Raw genomic sequence first — 23,616 nt, forward strand, 5'->3', positions numbered from 1 at the left:
CTTGCAGGTGAAGACACAGTCCTGAACTCTGGTCACCACCAGTAAGAACAGGAAGCAATGAATTTATAAAATAGTTTTAAATACAGTTACACACTGCATGCCCAAAACTTACAAGATGAAGGATTAAAGTGATAAGAGAGGAGATTCAAGTTGAGAGATGCAATATCCCCGATTGGGGGTAAAGGGTTGATGGGCATTGAGATATGAGGGTATGAAGTTCATAAAATGGCTATGTTCGGGTGTGGAGTATAATGAGTGGATATGATGATGAGAATGGATTGACCCTCCTTTGGTGAGATTTAATGTTCAGGGAGTTTATGGTTCCACTTCATATGATCCAACGGAGAAGGTCACTTTCTCGTAGTGGGAGAACAATGTCACTCTGGATCATGCCTCCTGGTACTGTCGGTGGCCGGTGATGTGCTCGATGTAGATGTCCCTGGACCATCGGATGGTGTCTGAGACCATGAGGCGCTGCATGAGCTGTGCGTAGTGTTGACCGATCCCGCAGGTCCGCAGCACACGCTCGTTGCAGGGGTCCCAGGCGCCCAGAGCTCCAACAATCAGACATAAATAGACAGTTCCTGTCTGTCACTATATCTATTGATTCAGAGATCAAAAGGGAATATTAACATTTGGATGAATCTTGGGTAAAATAATGTCATTGTCTATATGTCTCTTTGACATTTGTAATAGACTGCCTAATGGATAAATTGCCCTACGTTAATTTGTGTAACTAATTACTGGTGGTGTTTAGAAAGCAAACAATTACATCAAAAGCCTATTGTTTAACCAGGACTGTGTGGTCAAGTAGGATGCTAGAACACCGTATAAAAAGATCCTTGGGTCCTGATCCTGTTCATCTCAGGTCTGCTTAAGCTTCATCGGGGGAAGTTTGAGTCACAAGACTGAGGTCTCAGTTATGCTGGTACCACCCTGAATGTGATATTTGGACATTGGACTATAAACTATGAACTATTTCTGAAAGAACTCTTTGCAACTACAAAGCTCACCCTCAATGCTATGAATCTGCACCTCAATGAATTGAACTCATGTCTGTACGTATATTGATCTTTTAACCATACTCTCTCTTTCTCTTGTTTAATAAATTTTAGTTTAGTTAATAAGAATTGGCTGTAGCGTGTATTTGGGTAAGATCTGAAACATTCATTAACCTGGGAGGTAATGTGTCCAATCCTTTGGGATTGGTAGAATCTTTTCTTTTATATGATGAAATAAGATTTTCAGAAATCATTATATTTGACTTAGGTACCTTGATGGAGGCCTGAGGATGGATCACTTTAAGGGAACTGTGTTGTTTGGACTTCCAAGTAACTAGTAAGGTAATAAAGAAGCTGTTTGATGCTGGCTTGGTGAATCTAAGTACTGGAATATCCACCAGCTTTATGGGGTTTGTCTGCCCCACTCTTTACAGTTCACCTTAATTGAGTGACCATAGTTAGCCCCCACTAGAACCCTGGTCACATTTATAATTAATTTATTCTATTGTATAGAACTCAACATACAGAAATCATTCATATTCTGCAATGGTCTTCAACAGCACTTTAAACTTCTAAGGAGAGTGAGACACACTGGTGCCAACTGGAAAGAATTTACTGTTCTGTAACAGCAAGTCTTAGCAGGCCTGACAAACTCACTACACCCAACACACAGCTTTCATAGTATTTATCCATAAAGAATATAATGGAAGGTATAATGGGGTCATCACCTGCCTCTTGCAAGTGCCCTCTTCCCTGGCTGATAGTGCCTGCAATCACAGTTCTTTTGAGCGGGTCTTAATCAACTCAGCACTCTGAGCCGCATTCACTATCCCCCCGTTTCTGGGGTATACAGTCTTGGGCTTTTTTCCCGGCCGTGGTATGGGGCCGTAGCTCTAAGGCTTCTTCCCAGAGGCCTTGCCTCCTTCAACAACCTAACCAACGCCCATCTCAGTACCCACAGCAGTCCCCCTGAAACCAGACCAGTTGGGCCCATCTCAGTACCTTTGCCTGGTCAGGCCAGGTTCTGGGCTCAGTCTGCCTGCACTGGCCTGCCCACGATCCTGCTGCTCATCCATCCAGCTAGGTACCTAGTCCTCTCTCTTCAAGCTCCAGGCAGGAACTGAATTCTCTGCTCTGCTGCTTGCCTTTTATATGACCCTTCTGGCCCGATTGGTTGCTTCTGTGCAGCCATTCTAGGCTGCCTGGAGGACTTCTCTGCTACTCTATTCTGGGGTGATGGAGGCGGGGTGACACATGGCTGTGAGGCCTCTAGCAGGGGGCCTCTGGACCTAGCCCACCCCATCACAGAAGGTCTCTAATAAAGCCTTATGTCATACTGATCCTTATAATCACTGCATGTATAATCACTGCAAGTAAACGGATGATATTTAAGGAGTTGTGTATATGTAATAAAAGTATGTTTTTAAGTCTGTCACCGACCAAAGAGAAAACAGTTTTCCTTCAGACAGGGGTTAGGCGGTCTATTCACCTGTCTATCTCAGTTCACACAAAAATGAAGCATTGTAAACTAACACAACAGGGGCTCAATTTACATATGAAGTCAATGGGGGGGGGGGACGACACTGTTGACTAAGTCTCAGGGGGTGTCCTGTTTGTGGGAGGTAAAAAAAGAACTTTGAAGATTGACAATAAATAGAATGCCAGGAGATGTTTTGTTATTCAGTGAGGAAACTCCCTGGGGGGAGAGGGGGAGGAAGAGGGGCTTCATGAATGCCTGGATCCTGGTTTGTCTGAAACTAGCTAGCTCCATAAAAGCCTGAACCTTTGGTGCAAAATCTACTTTATTAGATAGGAAAGGTAACCATTGATAAAATGCAAATCTGGATGTACACTTATGACTGTTTTATAGGTAACCATTTCTGTTTTCATTATCCTTCCCCACTAGCTCTTAAATCTTAATCTTTGACAGTGACTTTATTGTTTTCATTCAAAATATATCTCCGTGCTATGCTGTTCTATAGGAGTTGATCCTCAGTTGAATCAAACAAGCTAGTGCATACACTGTCCCCTTGGGGATAGCGACCCTGGTAATTTCTGTGAGTTGTCCACTGACAGGTTGGATACTACAGGAAATGCTTTGGGCTCAGGTGCACCTATTGTTAACCTGCAAGGCAAAGTAAGGGCTGGCACAGCCCAGAGGAGATTGTTTGGGTAGCTAACAGACTGGTGTCAGAGAACTGGCACCCAGTTAAGCACCCGCACTAGAGGCAGAGGGATGACAAGGTGACTCTCAGTCCTGGCTCCCTGAGAAAGTGTCACAGAAAGTACATACACCAAAAGATGTGAAGCATAAATCAATAGTATTAACCAGTGCTGCTCTGTGAGGTGGTTTTGTTGAATTAGATTTGCAGCCAGCACACTCAACGTCACCAACTTTGTATGTTTTATTGATTTTGAAAGATACAGAAGTATTGACTGTATTATCATGCGGGGATCATCACAGATAGCATTGCCTCATTCCCAGTGCAGTTCAGCTGTGTGTGCACTTTAATTAGCCGTTCTAATTATTCTTGGGCAGCCCAGGCTAAGAGCTGAGTACCCAGACTGACGCAGCCCAGAATGCTAGTTCTGTGCAGAAACTAACATTCCCCAAAGAGTCAAACTCCATTCTTTCCAAAGTCATCCAGGATAAGGGCTTCAGCTGACATTTCCCACTCATTACAGGCTACGGATGTTTCTCTTTCAATCACTTTGATATTGCCTACGCTAATATCCTGCCTAAGATGGAGAGTGCCTGCCTCTCCTGGCTTTTTATTCACTAGATTGAGAGCAAGATTTTGGCCACATCTACTGGGGATTCTTCGTTGCTTCTTTCACGTGGAAGCTGTTGAATGCTGGTGTAATGATGAATCGATCGATCCCAAACCTTCTGAGGCAGGGGGAGTTTTCAGAGGAGAATATTCACTATATAAGGATTTTATGGGCTAGCTTACAAATATATGAAGATCAAGGCACTCCAGTGTGTTTGCATCACGAGCAGGAAACCCAAATTTACTTAGAATTACAAAACAAAAGGTAAGTGTTAGATTGTCAGCATTTCCATTGGGGATGGGGTAGAGTCTCATGTCTTCACAGCTTTGATGCAGTCTTGCCAGAAAGCATCTTTCTGAGTGCCTTGGAATTGTCTCCTTCTGGTGCTGAAGGCCACCTGTTATGATCTGGAGAAGTGATACCAAAAACAATCAGTTCATTTGCAAAACTAGCCCTCTATTCTTATATCCTCCCACACCCAATCACCCCCCTTCCCAAGTTTCAGCACTGGAAGACACTAACCCATCAACTCATTTTTACCTGGTATTTCCCAAGTGGAGGAATACAAGCTTTGACCAGCATCCACCTTCACAGTTTCCCCAGTTATAAAGGACGCAGCATGAGAGAGCAGGAAACACACTGTAGGCGAGACCTAACAATGAAGAATTATGCCATTTATTCACTCCGATTTCTGGGGATTGGTGTCTGTTACAAAGTAAGTAATGGCTGAGTTAGGGGTGAGACACCTACTGAGGCATACTCATTTTGTGCAGATACCTGGGGACATGGGTCATCGGCCACTTTAAGCCAAGTTCCCAACAGCAGCCATGGCTATCTCTACAGTAATATGGTTTAAGTTGAGCAGCAGACTGTCACTCTCCACCTTCCATACTGAGGCCAGAAAAAGATGTAAAGAGGCTTCATTATTTTGTCAAAGAAAAGAGAGTGTTCTGACTGATCAGCGTTTGACTGGAAGATGGCTTAATCCCTTATGCTTTTACTTTCTGACATTACTGTTCAATACTTGCAATTCTTTTCTCATGTAATCAGCTTCCTTTGTAACTAAGTTGAGAACTTATTTTACTAGGAACAAGTACTTACAATATATTTTAAATTCTCAGAGTATATTTGGACAAATCTCCTAATGGGATGATTCTTTTTAAGTCTTCAAGCAATTCTTTGCACACTACTGGACCTTTCTCTAAGCTCTCCCTTTTCTAAAACCCTCACCACCTCAATATTAATCCTTTATTGTCCTCCATATACTATAATGGTGTCAGGGCAGAGGTACAGGAAGTAGAATCAGTGAAAATGTTGTGAAATGCATTACCTCCTCAGGAATTCCCAGTCTCTTGGCCGGAATCTTTTGGATGTAGTTTTTAAACATCTCTTCACCAAGTTCTTTATAGTTTGCAACAGCGGTTTCTGAAAATATTACTCCCTATTTTGCAAACAAAAAGCACAGTGAGATCCAAATATTGTTGCATAAATTGAAACTCTGAAAAGTTTAAAACCTTGACATATTTTTACATCTAAACAGCACTTGGCTGTGAGTTTTTTAAACTGGGCTTGGACAGAATAATAAGACACTAGTTATAATACAGGTAGCTACTAGCATCTTCATTATTATAACAGTGTCATTAAAATCATTAGTTTTTGTTATGCTGGTCTTTCCATTCAAAATCCTAGTTTTCCTGAATTTGTAATTAATTCCTCAATCTCAGCTCAACAGCTCCAAACATTGGGTATAAAAATCTGAATCCAAAAGATTCTTTTTGGAATTACAAATATTTAAAATTTGCTTTCATTGGAGGAGAGCAAAATAATTCAAATAGGACGGCCAAAGGTTTCTTCTTCTTCTCTTACAGACCCCTACACTGGCTATGTGTGTTCTGGTACCACCCAGAGTCCCAGCCAGATTCAGGGCCCCATGTTTTAGGTTCTGTATGGATGTAGAGAAAGAGACTGTCCCTGCCCTGAAGACTTTCCACTCTAGATTAAGAAGGTTGTAGCAGATAGAAGGGATGGGGGAGGGAAGATGAAAGTAACAGCAATTGGAAGACATGATCATATGACCAGCTATGTGCATAATCTGCATGGTTCAAGACTGTTGGTTTTGTAAACAGGAAAAATGTTCTGAATTCCAACCAAAATTTTCCATATAATTAATCCATAGAGTGGCTATTAAGGTGATAGGACTCTTAGAGGAATGTGGATCACAGCTTTTTGGGAATTAGGGGAATAGTGTTTAAATGCACAAGCAAGTTATTTCCTTTAGAAACACACTTTGCTTCCCCCATACATGTTTCCTTGGTGCCCCTGCCCAGATCCTACAGTGAAACGTTCTTGGGGGTTACCACAAAAGTGGTGCACCCATACAGGATAGTTGTGCATATCTGTGTGTCTCCTGATTACAATATGGATTTTCATAACTGACAGTAATGAAACCATTACAGGCTAGCCAGTAAATAACTGTCCTCTAATGTTAATACATAATTTGATATATCTGACAATTATAGTAGTGTGCACTGGGTACATGACGTATTAAAATGCAAGCACAGTGTGAATTAAAAAATATATGTTTACTTATCCGAGATGCTGCTTGGCATATGCAATAATGTATAATTGATGTGATTAAATGGATAATTATTAAGTCTTTTTAAAAAGCCAGACACGCATTAGGTCTTATTACACACAAGCTATGTTAATTTATTTCTCCAAGACTTAATAAACCTAAGAAACTAGGCAAAAATCTCAACATTTAAGTCGTTCAATAGTTCCCATTGCAAATATATGGTCAATTAAGCTTCACAAGAGCCAGAATGCAGCCTTTACCCAAACGCAGAGACCTCTGAGGAAGCCTGAGTTTCTCTACCTGAATGGAGCTGCACTATGTGCATCCAATTAAACAGCCCATCCCAATACCAACAATACTGCTTGTTTCTGGTTAGGAAGCTTAACTGAACACATGCCATCCCATACAGGCAGAAGAAGGGTCCCCTTGCTGGCCTGTTTCCCAACTCTGACTTCTGTAAAGAGAATGCAATATGGATTTTGAATGGGAAAGTACTGGGGGAAATTCTGCTCCTCCCACATATCTCTCAACAAAACAAATACATCAAATCTACAGAAACAGACTGTGGTTTAGGATGCAACTTACAACAACTAGAACTGAGGCAATATCAACATTCCATGTCTCTTAATTCACAGCAGCATGCATTAGGAATAGGTAGTTAGTCTTTCCATAACATAATTTCAACCAATTACTCAATACATAATTAGTTCCCCAGTGATCTGGCAAGCATGTTTTAGCTAGCCTGTACTTTGGATTCCTGTCTACATGTGTTTCATTGATATGAATCAAGAATAACCACCACACACTCTTATATAGTGAATTCTTTTGCTCTCTCCAAACATCCATTTTTGCCCCCAAATAATTTCCTCATATGTAAAATGGGGTTATGGCAAAAGAGATTAAGAACCTGTTTGACATCCTAGTGAGAGAGATTCTGTGTCAGAGCTGGGGACAGAAGCCATTTCTCAACTCCCAGTCCCTATACCATCATCACATAAAACTGTCCTTTTTATATAGCACACCTCCTGAATCACACACCCTCCATTGAAATTCTGAGCATTGTGTACATTTTCATAATGTGCTTTTGAAAGACATTTCTTCTTTAGGGGAAAGATACTTGGGGAGTGGGGGAGAAAAGTAGGGGAAGTGCTAACGTAAACACAGAAGTAGAAGTGATTTTACTAACCCCATGTTCCTAACAGACAGACCATCCAGTCAGTGCAAACAGACTCAGAGGGCCCTGAAGATATTAAGAATCCTTTAGAGTGGTGGTGCTAAATGAAATTGAGAGTTCCAAGCAGACATGGGGATTTAGCCACACAACGTCCATAAATTCTGCATTTCTACCCCCCACCCCAGTTGGCTTTGAAAAGTCTTAAACCTGGGACTATACCATTGATAAGTTTGATCATATTGTGTGTTGTTACTTACGGGAGCTACAGAGTTGATTCTCACTCCACTGTGGGCCCACTCTATGGCTAAACTCTTCGTTAGGTTATCCACAGCAGCTCTTGCTGCTCCAGTATGTCTATCACAGAGTAAGAAAGGAAAGAATCAATTTCAACAGATAACACTGTCTTCTCTCTCACCACCCCATTGAAGAATGTAAGAAAGATGTAAGTAACATAAAACAGTAACCACAGAGTTGATGGCTGGGCCAGTCAGAGTTGCATCTTCCAGCTTACTAAGCAAACTCCAACAAGCTTGTTCTCCTAAGGAACAGCAAAGAGCCGAGAGGAAGCTCTGCTGAAAGACTACAGGTCACAAGATGGGTGTGTGAGATAATACTACGAGGGAACCCCAGTGACCAAAACAATTACACAGCTGGACAGGTAAATCAAGTGCAACTGAAACCCAGAAGTTAATTTGCCAATAGTCATGTGAATGTATAGAAGCACAAAACATGATTAATGAGCCAGATGAAACTTCTTTCCGTCTTAGTTTTACAGTCAATGAGATGGGGCTCAGGCTCTCCAGCTCTGGGTTTATTTCCCAAATGTGGTATTGGTAGATTCTCAGTGAGAGCTCACACATCGGTCAATTCCAGAGCAGAGGACTTTAAACTGAAGTGCCTGCCCCACCTTGTGGATCTCCAAGTTATCTTTATGCTGACTAGAACCAGCCAGATTCCAGCTCTTAGACAGTAAGTGAAAAAATACAAACAAAAAGTATAGCAAGTGCGTTATGCTGGTTGTCTCTGACGAGAGGCTCCAGCAGTGCAGTCTCTGCTGGAGTTGCGTTATGGTTGGGAGCTACCTATGAGCTCTGAGTGTGTGACTTCTACCTACTGTTCATGCTCCCCTCTGCAGAGCCTTGGCACCTGTTGCTGCCAACAAGAGTAGGAAAACTGCTGAAAGTAGATACACACGATCTCCTGCTCAAGAGAGAAGGCACAACAGTGAACATACAAAGGAGTCAGCCTGTACCGATCAACCTTACTCTGGTATTCCCACTCAGGATTAGTGGCAGTAAAATTCTTGGTCCTGTCTACTCCACAGCTGTCAGCAAATAAAACCCTGATGCTGTACGGGATAAAGTCACTCCAAAACAGAGATCCACATGGTGGGGACTGGGGAAGGCTGAGTGAGGCTACCGGCGGGACAAGGTCAGAACATGCTAGGGACACTCTGGGAGGGGGTGTACCAACCCTGCACTGGGCCACCAGGACAGGACCAGTCACTGTGGGCCCAGGATGCCACACCCCCTGGCCCCTGCTGCGCATGCTCCGGGTGGAAGGGACAGATAAAAGGAGGCAGCCCAGGTCAGTCAGGGCTGGGTGAAGAGGAGGAAAAGATGTGCTGCAGGCTCCCGCAGAGGCACCAGCAACTCCCCAAGCAGTGGGAACCGTGGACCCGGACTACGCTACGGACGACCAGCCAACCACAGAGACTGACTGGGACGCTGAGCCGCTGCCAGCCGAGGAGATTCCGGAGATGAGCCTTGCAGTAGGAAATGACCCAGGGAATGTATTAGAAGCCGATGTGCCAACCTTTAACTGGGAATGTCCCAGCTTCATAGGGCCCTGGGTCGGAACCCGGTGGAGTGGGGTGGGCCCTGGTTCCCCTCTTCCTCTCCCCCGCTCTGCACTTGCCACTAGGTGTGGCTACTGGGGGCTAAAGCCATGGGTTGACTGTTTGCTCAGCCTTGCTCAAGGGCTACAGACTGATTTTGCTCTGTCCCGCTCTGCCCAGAGTGTCAGAGCCCCTCGACTGTTATTGCCTGCTGCAGCCAGGAGGCTTAGAAGCCTAGACTATTTGCTTTGCCCTGCCCCGCCCAGGGGTTGCAGACTGATTGCTTGCTCTGCCCTGCCAAGAGGATTAGAGCCCCCCAACTGCTATTGTTTGCCCTAGCCAGGAGGCTTGGGAGGCACAGACTGTTTGCTGGGCCCGGCCAGGGCCCCCTCATCGAAACTGCCTGATCCAACAGGGAGTCCCAACGATTGTGTGGCGGGTTGTACCAACCCCACACTGGGCCTACGGGGGTAGGGCCCCCTGTGACACACTCCTTCCCAACCAACAACCCCCCCATTACCCAAGATCATGCTACAACTAGATAACAGATAAATCAATAAATCCACAGTAGAAGAGGACAGCAACACTCTCTGCAGAGTAGGACCAGTGCAGAAGTTGCGTACACAGAACTCACAGGCAGCTCTCACCCACATCACAACTTTAACAGAGGCTTCACTTATAGACTACTTCTAAACTGCGCCGCAGTGCAGACTATGGGGGTGTGAACTGCAGAGCGCACCGAAGTGTTGCATGCTAACTGCCCCAGGTGGATGTTGTTGGTGTGAACTAACAGATACAGCAGCACCCTGTTTATTCAATCTAATAGGGGCTGAGGCCAGACCCGATAATCAAAAATTCAGATAATCTGGAAAATGGGAAAGTGCGAGGCTGCAGCGCCATCTAGTGGCCATAGGAGAGATGGCCCACTTTTGGATGCATGTGCTGGCTGTCCGGTTAATACGGAGAGCTGGATAATGGATCGTCAGATAAATGGGGTTTTACTGTACCCAGTCCCAGTAACACAGTCCTCTTTCAAACACTACTAATTCGTGCCAGCAGCATCCACATAGGGTAGTTAGCGTGCAGCCCTTCCTAGCGTGCTCTGCAATTCACGCCCGTGCAACCCACACTGTGCCACAGTGCAGACAAGCCCCTGGTTTTATATAGTCCAGCTGGTGTGGAACACAGATTCAATCTATTGCTGCAGCTGCTTCTAAACTCATGATAGATCCCTGCACATACAGCAAATACATACAGAAAGACGTGTGGAAGTAGTGTGTCAAGGCAGAGCCATAACCACTCTTCCAAGCCCCTGTTGCCGTAATTTTTAGTGCATGAATATTGTCTGTAAGAACAGCCCCTGTTCAAAAAGGAGGCCCTGCTGGGGTTGCTCAGCTGAAAGTGGTTAATACTGCTAGGTCAAAAAGGATAGGGAAGGTAAATAATCTTACGACATGCCAGGAAACCCCTTCCACATGTCAGCTACAATGTTGACAATGGCTCCTCCGTGCTCCCGCATCCAAGCATTGTACACTGTATGAGGGGAGGAAAATAACCTACTCAACATCTGCCTCTTTTCAAATGATTTTTCCTAATGATTAGAGCACACAAGTGGGAGTCAAGGCTCCTGGGTCTAATCCCAGCTCTGCCACCGACTTCCCGTGAGGCTTTGCACAAATCACCTTGCGTCCCTAAACCACAGTCCCCACATCTTGAAAATGGGAACAACAGGTATGCGATGTCAAGAGCAATTCATTAGTGTTTGCAAAGAGCTGAGAGAGTTTCTGGTGGAAGGACTAGGATCTTGATTCCCACTAAACTACTTTGCATTCATAACTTGCACTTCTCTATCCAAGGATCACAGTGCGCAAACTTTACATTTAGCCTCGCATCCCTGCTGTGAAAGAAATATTACTTCTATTTTACAGACAGGGAAATCAGGCGTTAGACAGGTGAAGTGACTTGCCTAAGGCCACATAAGTCTGTGGCAATACCGGAAATAGACTTTTTGACTCCCAGGCCTGGCTTTAGCCACAAGACCATCCTTCCACTCTTTTCACAACAGACATAAAATATAGACCGCCCCCCCATATATACTCGTTCATTAGCCCATTCATTTAAGCCAACTCCCCAAGATGGTTAGGTAAAAATAGCAAAAACTGTATGACCCTTTCATAAGCCGACCCTATATTTCAGGGGTTGGCAAACTTTGGCTCCTGGCCGTCAGGGTAAGCCGCTGGCGGGTCGGGACGTTTTGTTTACCTGGAGCATCTGCAGGCATGGAGCCCCTCAGCTCCCTGTGGCTGCGGGAAGTCCCACAGCTCCTATTGGCTGGGAACAGCGAACCGTGGCCATAGGGAGCGGAGGGGCTCCATGCCTGCACACGCTCCAGGTAAACAAAACAACAATGTATTTGATATTCAATTCAATGATTCCACAGAGTTTAAAAATCATCAAATTTTGGTGTAGACCCGTTTAGAAGCCGACCCCCGCTCTCTGATGCGTCACGTTTTGGCTTATGAACGAGTATATACGGTATATTTAGTTTAGGATGAAATTAATGGAAACAGACATCCAAGGTGATGAAACCGTGTGCGGGGGGGGGACGGGACGGGACGGACAACAGGCAGCCTTTTGAATCCACTGGCATTTCTTGCCACATCCAGTCCTCACCTGCCTTGCAGCAGTAGAAGGTCCCACTCAGATTAGTTTCAATGACAGCATTCCAGCCCTTTGAACTGATGGCTTCAGCAGGACTGGGGAACTGGCCCCCTCCATTGTTCACCAGGAAATCGATCCTGCCATGCAGATCCAGTGTGGATTTCACCAAAGCTTCCACCTAATAAAAGCAATTAAAAACAATCTCTCTAAGAGGTCACTGGGTTACACTATTTATCCCATTTTAGCAGCGTGTGCTCCCCATCTACATAAAGAATGTGCCAATGCACTGACCGGCCTTCCACAAGTTCTTCTAGGCAACAACCTTGCAGCTATACTCAGGTGGTGAGAGCTCAATTTGACAGCTTGAGTTAACAAAGGACTGGGCTGTCAGTATTTGGATGGGAGATCTCCCAAGAATAACCCAGGTGCTGGAAGTGTCAGTATTGAAATAAAGGGGAAGCTGTGCAGTTGGAGGTTATGTTTTTTTGATAAAAATGTAAAAATGAGGCATTCAAAGTTACTAAAATTCCTATGGCACTTTTCCTGAGGTTGGGTCCTGGCCAAATTCCACATAAGGTAGCTACTGATGCCTTCCAGTACTTAAATTCACGGCCATTCTGAATGGATACAATATTTTTAATTCACTTTCTGTTTTAGAAGCAGCCATATTGTGTTGCTGGTTATAATGGCTACTATATCACATCCTCAGAAAGTGCTGCACTTCAGTAGCTGAGGACGTAATCTTCATACACGCACGTAGCTTCATTGTCTAAAGGACCATGCTGTTTGCTAAGGGCAGTAATACATCAATCAGCTTTCTCAAGTGAAATAGGAGGCTATACTGACTACATCCACCACAGATGATCTTCCTGTGTCACGTTGCCTGGTATGGGACACAGCTAAGAATGCCAATCTCAGGTCAGACTGCCAAAATACAGGGCGAGTACCCCAGACTGGTGGTATATTCCATAAGATTGCACCAAACCAGTAACAAATGAGCACTTTCAAAATACTATACAAGTTATCATGAAGCCACAGACAGCTCCCTGCAGGCACGCTAGCCCCTCATGCACGACTCAGACAAACTAGACTTCTGTGATAAATGATTATTAAACCCATAAATCACATATATTAGGTTCTTCCAGCTCCAAAGAGCTAGCCACTTACCCCAGGTCAAAATATACTTCAAGCTTTCACCCAAAAACCATGCTGGTAACCAATCCTTTAGTAAACTAAAACTAAAGGTTTATTAAATATATAAAAGAAATGACAAAAGTTGTTAAAAGGTTAAAATTAATCATATCCATTACAGTTGATTTCAGAGTTTGTGTATCAGGATCGTAGTAGTGATGCTAAATCTGCTAACTTGCAATTAGTCTCTCTGGTTCACCCAAAAGATTGGGGGGGGTGTGTGTGTCCTCAGTCCATTGTTCAGAGCTGCCCTTCGTTAGAAATCATAGTCCAGAGATGTGGAGCAGGAAAGAGACAGGGAGGTGATGTCACAGTTTCCATATATACCCTCAGCCTATGTGCATGGAAAGTTACTGCTTCTAACAGAGTTTTGGATCACATGTCCTTATATGCCATTGCTGAGTTATAGGGCATCGTGGACCCAACAATGCTCTGCGCTACACTGGCAACTGCGAATACACCAAAGTTGGTGACAAACATTTGTGTATTTTTCCTATTAAAAAAGAAGGAAGTGGAGTCCATTTGAACAGCTGCCCATCAAATTAACCCTTGGATCAATTGTTGTGCTCAATGTTTTCCTATAACTCATTTTCCCTGTTCTGCCTTAGCTGTCATAACAAGGTTCTGAGGAATGTTTATCCCCAGCCAAGCAGAGGATGTAGAGAGTTAATCTAGCATCTGTGGTTACACAAAACAGACAAAAGAATGGGTAATGGGAATGTCCTGCTGACCAGGCAGATTCAAGATCAGTGCAATCCTACAGGGGGAAGAACATCAGCTCAATATAGGAGAAGGATGCTGAGTGGTAATAGCAGCCTCAGAAACAAGAGGGCAGCGTGTGACCTATACCTCACAAACAGAGCCGCTAAGGTAGCGCATCACCTCAATTACTAGGCCATGGGGGCGAGGGAGGAGACCAGGGAAAGTACCTTGAACTTGACAGAGATCAAACAAATGAATACAAAGTCTAACAGGTGATTAGATAAGCTGCTAGTCACTGAATAAAATATGTATTAAAAAAAGTTAAAACTCTGTAAGTACCAACTTTTAGCTATTACTATGTACTAGGTGAACATTTTGCCCAAAGAAACTCATCTCTTACTGTTCTCCACAGGAATTGTTAACATATTATTTGTGATTGTTTCAACTGCTGTTCATCTTCACGGACAGGCCAGGAGTCTGCGGTGGGAAAAGTGTGAGCAATACAACTGGGTGAGCTTTTTATTCAACAGAATAAAAACAGTGAAGTAACATGACAATGAAAATAAATTTAAGACTAAAGCTTAATGTCCTTACTTAAGTAGGTGCTTACTACCTGCCTAAAATCCCCCCTGGAGAGTTTCAGTTTGAGATGGGCATCTTCACCTTTTGTCCTGAACCGGGTGTAGTGTTGCCACATACTGTGCAACAGCAGCTATGTTCCTCTTCAGAAGTAGCTGCATTTCAGTAGCAGATGAAGTGACTCTTGTACCCACTTCGGATGACAGGTATTATATAGCTGAAAGTTTATATCCCCAAATAAAAACTTAAGACTGTACGTTCATGGCATATTTACATCTGCATTATTAGAGCATTAAAAAGTTGAGAGTCAATTTAGTTACGAACTACTACTTACTAAACATCACAATGAGGGGCATTACTTAATTCAGGTACTAAACAGCAGCCTTCCCCCATTATTAACTAGAACAGACATACAGGAATACCAGTGTGACTGATACCAAGTAACATTGCTTTAATAAGGTGAGTGAAAACTGCTGTAACAACCAATGAGAATGAACTGTAGGAAAGGAGATAAAGAAATGACTGAGGTCTGAATTAAATGAAGTTTACTAGTGATTGAAAGCCAACTTGATGTACCCTGTGGGCAGAATGCTGGGACACAGTGGGAGAAAAAGGAAAGTGCCTGCCACATGCCTAGTGACTGATGCCCTGTGTGTTCCACTTTGGTGTGACACACTGGAAATCCTGCAGCAGTTTAGATACATAATCAAAAGCTTCTAAGTAAATACATATGATCAGTCCAGTAGCTTGTTATCGAGATACAAAAGGGATGGGAGCTATGCAAATACCTTATGTAATTTGAGTTGAAGTTCTGTTTCTCAGAGGAGTACAGGAGGCAGATTAGAATAGCAGGATAGACATATTTATTTAGATATTTCTGCTAAAATGGTAAACTATGAAACAGTTGTTATTTTGGTCATGTTTATATTACCAGAGTAAACACCCCATTGAGTAAAATGGGGTACTTCAGAACTCTCACAGTTATTGTTTCAGGCTGTCACTCAGGAAGAAGGACAAGGTGAGTGAGGTAATATCTTTTATTGGACCAACTTCTGTTGGTGACAGACAAGCTTTCGAGCTTACACAACACTGCATATTAAGGAAGAAAGCATTTGTACTGGTTACACTAAGAGCTTACCAGTTTAACTAATGGTCTAATTTTTTTAACTGATACTGTTAAACTGGTGCAAGAGGCGGTTTGAACACTGTTGACCTAAGCCTGGTTTATGCTGATTTAGTTTAAGTTCTTTAGCTTTAACCCGAAACCCAAGTATTCCAGTCATAAACTGATACAGTGTCTATACAGGATTTTGCACCCATATAGCTAAATCAGTTTAAAAATCAATTTAGAGTAAAAAGAGTGCAACTTTTGTGTTTAGACAAGACCTCAGATCATGTTTTTCAGAGCTAGCTGAAGGGGACTAGAAACTTTATTTGGAAAAAGAAAAAAAAAAACGACAATAGCTTGTAGAGCACAATCTTGCAGTAGTGGAGGGCCCTGGGCCCTGCTTACAACCCATCCTGACAGATTCGAGGAGTGGGAATAACTTATTCTAGAAAAAGTCATATCCATCCATAACACAAGGTCTTTCGTGGAAGAAGAAAGTAATAAAACAGAAGGGGAGAACTGAACATTTTTAAATAAGCTATTTATTCTCCAACACAGACCTTTTGGGGATTTTAACCAAAACAGATCATTCTAGTGTCTACTGCCTCACCATTTTGTCAGCAAAATAAAAAAATATAAATAAAATAGTCCTGTTTTCTGTGTGCCAGCCTTTGCTCTCTCTGTCTCCAGTCCAGCTCAGAAGCTTCCATACTTTCACACTACAGCTGTCCTCTAAATAATTCACCAGATGAAAGCACATTTTGATATCACTGCAGGGTTTCTTCCGGTTACAGTAACCACAGCCAGTGCAGTGAGAGAGAAAGATTTATCAGCAGAACCAGTTACAGCTCACGAGAGAGTCCTGTATTGATCCTGAATTTGAAATTCTCCCTGTATAGATTTTCAGTGTCCAGCTAATGGAAACTTCCTCTCTAGAAGCAAAAGTAGAGGTATACATTGGATTATTCAATCACCTAAGGCAGGGGTGCTCAAACTTTTTCAGTCACCCCCCCCCTTTATCAGTGATAGAATCTGTCCACCCTCCCCTCCCCAATCCCTCCAAAGCCAAGCTGGGGGAGAAACTGGGGCTGCGGATGGAGAGAGAATGAGGGCAGAGCCAGGCTGGAGCTGGAGCAGAGGGCCGAGTGGAGCAGTGGCTGGCAGCGGAGCTGGTCTGGGGGCGGAGCAGAGCTTCGGCTGGGGGCGGAGAGGGAGTGAGAGCGGAGCTGGGCCTGGAGGTGGAGCTGAACGGGGTTGGGAGAAGAAGCTGGTCTGCAGACAAAGCAGGTCTGGAAGTGTGGTGCTCCCTCCCCGGCCCCACCGTGCGCCCTCCCGAATGTTCCTCCATGCCCACAGTTTGGGGACCACTGACCTAAGGGATCAAACAGAAGAACTAGAAGACCAGGGTTCCAGTCTCTGCTCTGACACTGAATCACTTTGTGACCTTGGACTAACCACATCACATTGTGGCATATAGTTTCCTCGTCTGTGAAACTGGGATAATAAACTGACCTACTTCAAAAGGGAGGGGCATGTGTGGAGATACGAACATTAGTGAACTTGAGACATATTAAGAAACTCAGTGAGTAATTGATAGAATCACAGAAATTAGGGTTGGAAGAGACCTCAGGAGGTCATCTAGTCCAATCCCCTGCTCAAAACAGGACCAACACCAACTAAATCATCCCAGCCAGGGCTTCGTCAAGACAGGCCTTAAAAACCTCTAAGGATGGAGATTCCACCACCTCCCTAGGTAACTCTTTCCAGTACTTCACCACCCTCCTTAGTGAAATAGTGTTTCCCTAATATCCAACCTAGACCTCCCCCACTGCAACTTGAGACCATTGCTCCTTGTTCTGTCATCAGCCACCACTGAGAACAGCCGAGCTCCATCCTTTTTGGGACCCCCCTTCAGGTAGTTGAAGACTGCTATCAAATCCCCCCCTCACTCTTCTCTTCTGCAGACTAAACAAGCCCAGTTCCCTCAGCCTCTCCTCATAAGTCATGTGCCCCAGCCCCCTAATCATTTGCGTTGCCCTCTGCTGGACTCCCTCCAATTTGTGCACATCCTTTCTGTAGTAGGGGGCCCAAAACTGGACACAATACTCCAGAGGGCAATAATCACTTCCCTCAATCTGCTGGCAATGCTCCTACTAATGCAGCCCAATATGACATTAGCCTTCTTGGCAACAAGGGCACACTGTTGACCCATATCCAGCTTCTCATCCACCCTAATCTCCAGGTCTTTTCTGCAGAACTGCCGCTTAGCCAGTCAGTCCCCAGCCTGTAGCAGTGCATTGGATTGTTCCATCCTAAGTGCAGGACCCTGCACTTGTCCTTGTTTGACCTCATCAGATCTCTTTTTTTTGGCCCAATCCTCCAATTTGTGTAGGTCACTCTGGACCCTATCCCTACCCTCCAGCGTACCTACCTCTCCCCCCAGTTTAGTGTCATCTGCGAACTTGCTGAGGGTGCAATCCATCCCATCATCCAGATCATTAATGAAGATGTTGAACAAAACCGGCCCCAGGACCGACCCCTGGGGCACTCCGCTCGATACAAGCTGCCAACTAGGCATCGAGCCATTGATCACTACCCGTTGAGCCCGATGATCTAGCCAGCTTTCTATCCACCTTATAGTCCATTCATCCAACCCATATTTTTTTAACTTGCTGGCAAGAATACTATGGCTTTCCCCATATCCACAGAGCCGGTTATCTCATCATAGAAGGCAATCAGGTTGGTCAGGCATGACTCGCCCTTGGTGAATCCATGTAGACTGTTCCTAATCACCTTCCTCTCCTCCAAGTGCTTCAAAACTGATTCCTTGAGGACCTGCTCCATGATTTTTCCAGGGACTGAGGTGAGGCTGACCAGTCTGTATTTCCCTGGATTTGCCTTCTTCCCTTTTTTAAAGATGGGCACTATATTTGCCTTTTTCCAATCATCCGGACAGTGCAGAGAATCAAAGGCTAGCAATTGTGGCATTTGTGGATCAAGACAACAGGAGGCCCTTTCACCTGAGATGAGGCAAGTTCAGTATGTGTTATCAGCTGCTATTTTAAACACAATGGAAATCCCTTACTCACTATTTGTCAAACCCCATTCTTCCACTACAGACTCCATGCATGATCGATATGGAGTATTTTTATAACCAATGTGGGCTACATTTAACTGTCAGTGGAGAGAGTTACAGTAAAGCTTGAGGATTTTAGGTCTCTTGGAAAAGGAAGCCATTCCTGAATGCTCAAATGAGCTACAGTGCTCAGCGTTACTGCAGTGACAGCACACAACTTTTCCTTCCCAAGGGGCCTTGTCTGTTCGGTATCCAATCAGCGTCTCGTTCCCCAGTCTCCTCATCCACGGAAGTTTTTGCAATCCTGACGTCGGGGACACTGACGCAGTCCTGAGAATGCTAAGAGCACTGGGCTGATCTCAAGCCCACCAAGAAGCCCAGCTTAGCTACGCTTGGAAGAAAGACCTGGTCGCATTGCAGGTACTAGGACCCTCTCCTTCACCCATGTAGAGGCAGTGGAGAAGCAGGAGCTGGGAAGAGAAGGCCATCCCTCTCCCATGAAGGAAGAGGAGAAAGAAGCCACCAAAATGGTCCTGGCACCTGTACCCTGATTGTGCAGGTGGCAGAGGAGTTGTCTCAACTCCTCCCCTTTTCCACGGCTACACAGGAAATGTGAGGAGGAGGACTCTTCCTCCAAACATCAAGCAGACAGGGAAAAGCCTATTCCCCTCTCAGCAGCCAGAAAGAAGAATTGTGGGGCTCCTCCATCCCTACAGCCTACAGAGTGGGGTACAAGAGCTAAATAGTGATAGGTTCGTTGGAACTTGGGGAAAGGGGTTTGGCCTGACACAAGGAATACACATTCACTTAGTTTGGATCTTGGCCAGCAGAAGCCAAATGCACTCTCCCTCCCCCTTGCATCTGTAACAGCAAGTGTGGGATACTGACTAGTATTCAATCCAAATCACTAAGATCACTACTGCCTCATGACCTCAGTGAGCCCATACTGGTCACCACATATGCTCTATTCCAAAGAGAGGCATTAGAGACCCAAATTTCCTGTTCCAGATGAAACATCCCTTCGCCCATGAAAATAGAATAGGGAAACCCAGGTCTTTACACAGGCTCTTTACACAGCCATGTTCCAGAATTCCTTTTCTCAACAGCCTTAACAAAACAGACTTGCTACACTTCACAAAATACTGTATGTAAAACAACTAGAAACAAGACAATAAGGCAGCAGCATTGTCTTTTTAATTAAAGGAACCTGACAGGTGAGGCACTATTTATGAAAGCACTTCATCAGCAAGCAGGATTATTTTTTGCATACTTGGTGAAAAGACATCTTAGCTAGAAAGCAAGAAGGTCCCGAAGGATAAAGATTAAAAGAAACATCAAAACTTGCATTCATTAAGTTATTCCCCTGATGTCTAGCATAAATCTCCTCCTGCAGCACTCAATATAGCTTCTTCAGCACTTTTTAGGCTGAAGAGAGCCCTGAGAGCCCAAATGCAAGCGCTACGTGTGGAGAGATGCAACCTCAAAAGCTTTGTGTGATGCAGTTTCAAACTAGGCAGACAAGTAAGCGCGAACACTAGGTCATCTTCACACTAGATGTTCCATTAGGAGATTTAGGACAGCAGAATAAGAGATCTTTTGGTGATTCTGAAAGCAGTTTCATCCTCCTTAGAGCTCCTCTACTCAAGAATCTCTGCTTCAGTTTCTCTGGAGTTACAACGGAGATAAAATTCTTACTCGTCTTTGGAGCCATGAAGGGCTCCAGAAAAGAAGAGATGCCTTGTGTGACACTGTATAGAATATGTAGGAAACTTTATGATATTGATACCACTATTATGAAATTGCAAGGAATCTGACCAGATATACTGTGTGAGGTGTCTGCAAAAATGTTATAAATTGCCATGTATGATGATCCTGTTTATGTGTGTATTACCTTCATATTATGAGTTATAGCTATGTATGGTATATCTGTATTTCCAAACTTGTGCTGTGTTTCTAGGTGACACCATCAGATCGGCATCAGCACGGCCTACCTGTTCGATGGCCCATCAAGGGTCATCAACTGTACAATAAACCTATTGAAAAAAAGCCAGAGACAACGCTTGATGAGTCAGCATGCCTATGGTCAAGGAAGTCTACGGCTTTTCCATGTGCTGTGAAGCTTGCGTTTGGGATACAGGAAGTACAAGCCTCATGGCAAAAGAATACAAAAGGCAGCAGCAGCCTCTCCATTTTGTCTTCATTCCTGCTTCTTACCTCTGGAGTAACTTTTCAACAAACTGAAAAAGCTCTGAACAAAGGATTGAATGACCCATCCAAGCTGTGGATGTGTTCCAGAGGGACTTTCAAGCCAGCAAACTCACCAATAGTGCTAAGAACCTGATACATGGACTTTAAATCTCTGTATGTAGTTGAGTGCTTTATCATTTAACAACTCTCTTCTTGCTCTTTCATTTTTCTTTATAATAAACCTTTAGGTTTAGACACTAAAGGATTGTCTGGCAACGTGGTATTTTGGGTAAGATCCAACCCAATACTGACCTGACAAATGTGGCTGGCCCTTTGGGGCCAGAAAAACGTTTTGTATAGTGAGCAGAGTTTTTTAAATAACTTCTCACTGTACTGGACTATGTGCTGACTGGAAGCCAGAATGCAATACTTTACTGGAATGCAATAAAGGGGGCTGTGTGATTTCTTTTTTAGTTTCTTGATAACCAGTATAGGGGATCAGGAGCACAGTTTGTGACTGATTAATGAGTCTAACTTCAGTGTTATCCACCAGTTCTAGAAGAATCGGCTCTCCTTTTTGGAGCCTGCCTGGACTTTGGCATTTTCAGTAAGGGTTACCCCAGGCACACTGGGTCACACCTTGCTCCTGTACCTGATTTGTCTGGCTTTTTGTTTTGTATTTTTAAATAGGAAGGTTTACTTTTCCAAGTGTTTAATTTGAGATATCACAAAGATGATGAGATTGCAGCCAAAAAAGACACAGGTCTTGTGTTTTTATACTGTAATACAAAATGATACTTAAAACTGCTGTCATGAGTCTTTTATCCCAGTCTCACCTCTACTCAAGACTAGTCCACAGGGCCACAACCTCTTCCCAAGAATCCTCCATATCTGCACTGGATCCCTCCTCTGACAGCGCCACATCTCAGCCACCATCCTTCAATTCAAGGGCAGACAGGACTTCTTTTAGAGCTTAGACAGAGAGACTGCCAGTGAGCGCCCCAAAAAAACACTTTCACCGCACTCCCTGCAAGGTAGCCAAATGCACTGTAGATAGGCCAACAGTGACTGTAAATACTAAGGAAGTACCCTGGTAACCTCCACTCACACAAGTATGATTTAGAAACTGGAGCAATAGGTTGCTCAAATATCGGTTTGATTTTAGGAAAGAACTAAATGGTGATAATGTAGTAATCCTTGGAAAGTCCAGAGGTAGAGAATGTTACACACACACAACTTAAATGGGAACCCATGAATGCAACCCATGAAGTTAGTTAAGAATTACAGGCTGTACCTAAGGAACATAGGATGAAAGTTTAATTTTCTTATTCAGGACTTCTCATGGATATCAAAATTTATTTGAAATCAGACTATATGTTAGGGAGGGAATTACATCTAGTTCTGCTGTCCATAAGTCAAGGAGGATGCTGAGAAGTTAGAGACGGTCCAGAGAAGAGCTCATCAAAAAGAGTTCAGAGAGTGATTTGATCCCAATCTGCGAGGATCTACGTGGGGAGGAGATATCTAATAGAGGGTTCTTTAATATGGCTCGTTATAACTTTGTATGCTAACGTCTGGAAGTTGCAGCTAGACATTCATACTAGAAATATAGCACAAATTTTTAACAGTGAAGGTTGTTAATCATTAGAACTAAGTATTTTGAACAAGACTGATGCCTTTATGAGAGAGGTTCTAATTCAACCAGAAGTTATTGAACTTGATGCAAGAATTTTACCCAGTAATTCCATGGCCCATGTTATGCCAGAGGTCAGGCTAGAGGACCACAAAAAATAAAAACGAAAACTATCAATATCTAATGGTTACTGAATATAGCTGCAAGTAGGGTCTCTGGCATTCTTTTCCTACCTCGATGGATTCACTGTGGCATCTTGGATAAGTCACTTCTCCGTACATCAATCTTTAAAATGGGGAAAATAACTATAGTAAGAACACTATAACAGTGCTATTGGTTTCTTCAAAGTGATTTTAAAGATTAGGTGCCTAATGTTAGGTTCCTAAATTCACATTTAGGCACCTAAATAAGTGTCCTATTTTCAGTAAGCATCCAGCAGCTTCCATTAACAAATCTTTCAGATGGATGCAAAAGGTTAGTGATCATCCCTAGGAAGAATCTTAAGATGCCAATGCACACTTTGCAAGGGAAGGGTGCTCTACTTATTGTCTCAGTGCCTATTTGACGCTGTAAAAAGTGACAAAGAGTCCTGTGGCACCTTATAGACTAACAGACGTATTGGAGCATATGCTTTCGTGGGTGAATACCCACTTCGTCAGACGTACGTAATGGAAATTACCAGAGGCAGGTATAAATATGCAGGCAAGAATCAGTCTAGAGAGAACGAGGTTAGTTCAATCAGGGAGGGTGAGGCCCTCTTCTAGCAGGTGAGGTGTGAACACCAAGGGAGGAGAAACTGCTTTTGTAGTTGGCTAGCCATTCACAGTCTTTGTTTAATCCTGAGCTGATGGTGTCAAATTTGCAAATGAACTGAAGTTCAGCAGTTTCTCTTTGAAGTCTGGTCCTGAAGTTTTTTTTCTGTAGGATGGCTACCTTTAAAGCTGCTATTGTGTGCTCAGAGAGGTTGAAGTGTTCTCCTGCAGGTTTTTGTATATTGCCATTCCTAATATCTGACTTGTGTCCATTTATCCTTTTACATAGGGATTGTCCAGTTTGACCGATGTACATAGCAGAGGGGCATTGCTGGCACATGATGGTGTATATTACATTGGTGGATGTG

The 23,616-nt window shown here is 43.8% G+C and overlaps 1 protein-coding gene across 1 annotated transcript in view; it reads right to left on the bottom strand.

Annotated features, from left to right (window-relative positions):
• Positions 1-3,388: 3,388 nt before the first annotated feature.
• Positions 3,389-23,616, bottom strand: part of PECR (peroxisomal trans-2-enoyl-CoA reductase) — a 29,066-nt gene continuing 8,838 nt past the window's right edge. The window contains exons 3-8 of the mRNA XM_054044305.1: positions 12,033-12,198; positions 10,811-10,892; positions 7,780-7,876; positions 5,104-5,214; positions 4,314-4,425; positions 3,389-4,180 (exon numbers count right to left, since the gene is read on the bottom strand). Of these exons, the coding sequence (XP_053900280.1) occupies positions 4,092-4,180; positions 4,314-4,425; positions 5,104-5,214; positions 7,780-7,876; positions 10,811-10,892; positions 12,033-12,198 (657 nt within the window). The 3' untranslated portion in view covers positions 3,389-4,091. The remainder of the gene's footprint in view (positions 4,181-4,313; positions 4,426-5,103; positions 5,215-7,779; positions 7,877-10,810; positions 10,893-12,032; positions 12,199-23,616) is intronic.

This window comes from Malaclemys terrapin, chromosome 11 (genome assembly GCF_027887155.1).
Source record: "Malaclemys terrapin pileata isolate rMalTer1 chromosome 11, rMalTer1.hap1, whole genome shotgun sequence".
Lineage (NCBI taxonomy): Eukaryota > Metazoa > Chordata > Testudines > Emydidae > Malaclemys > Malaclemys terrapin.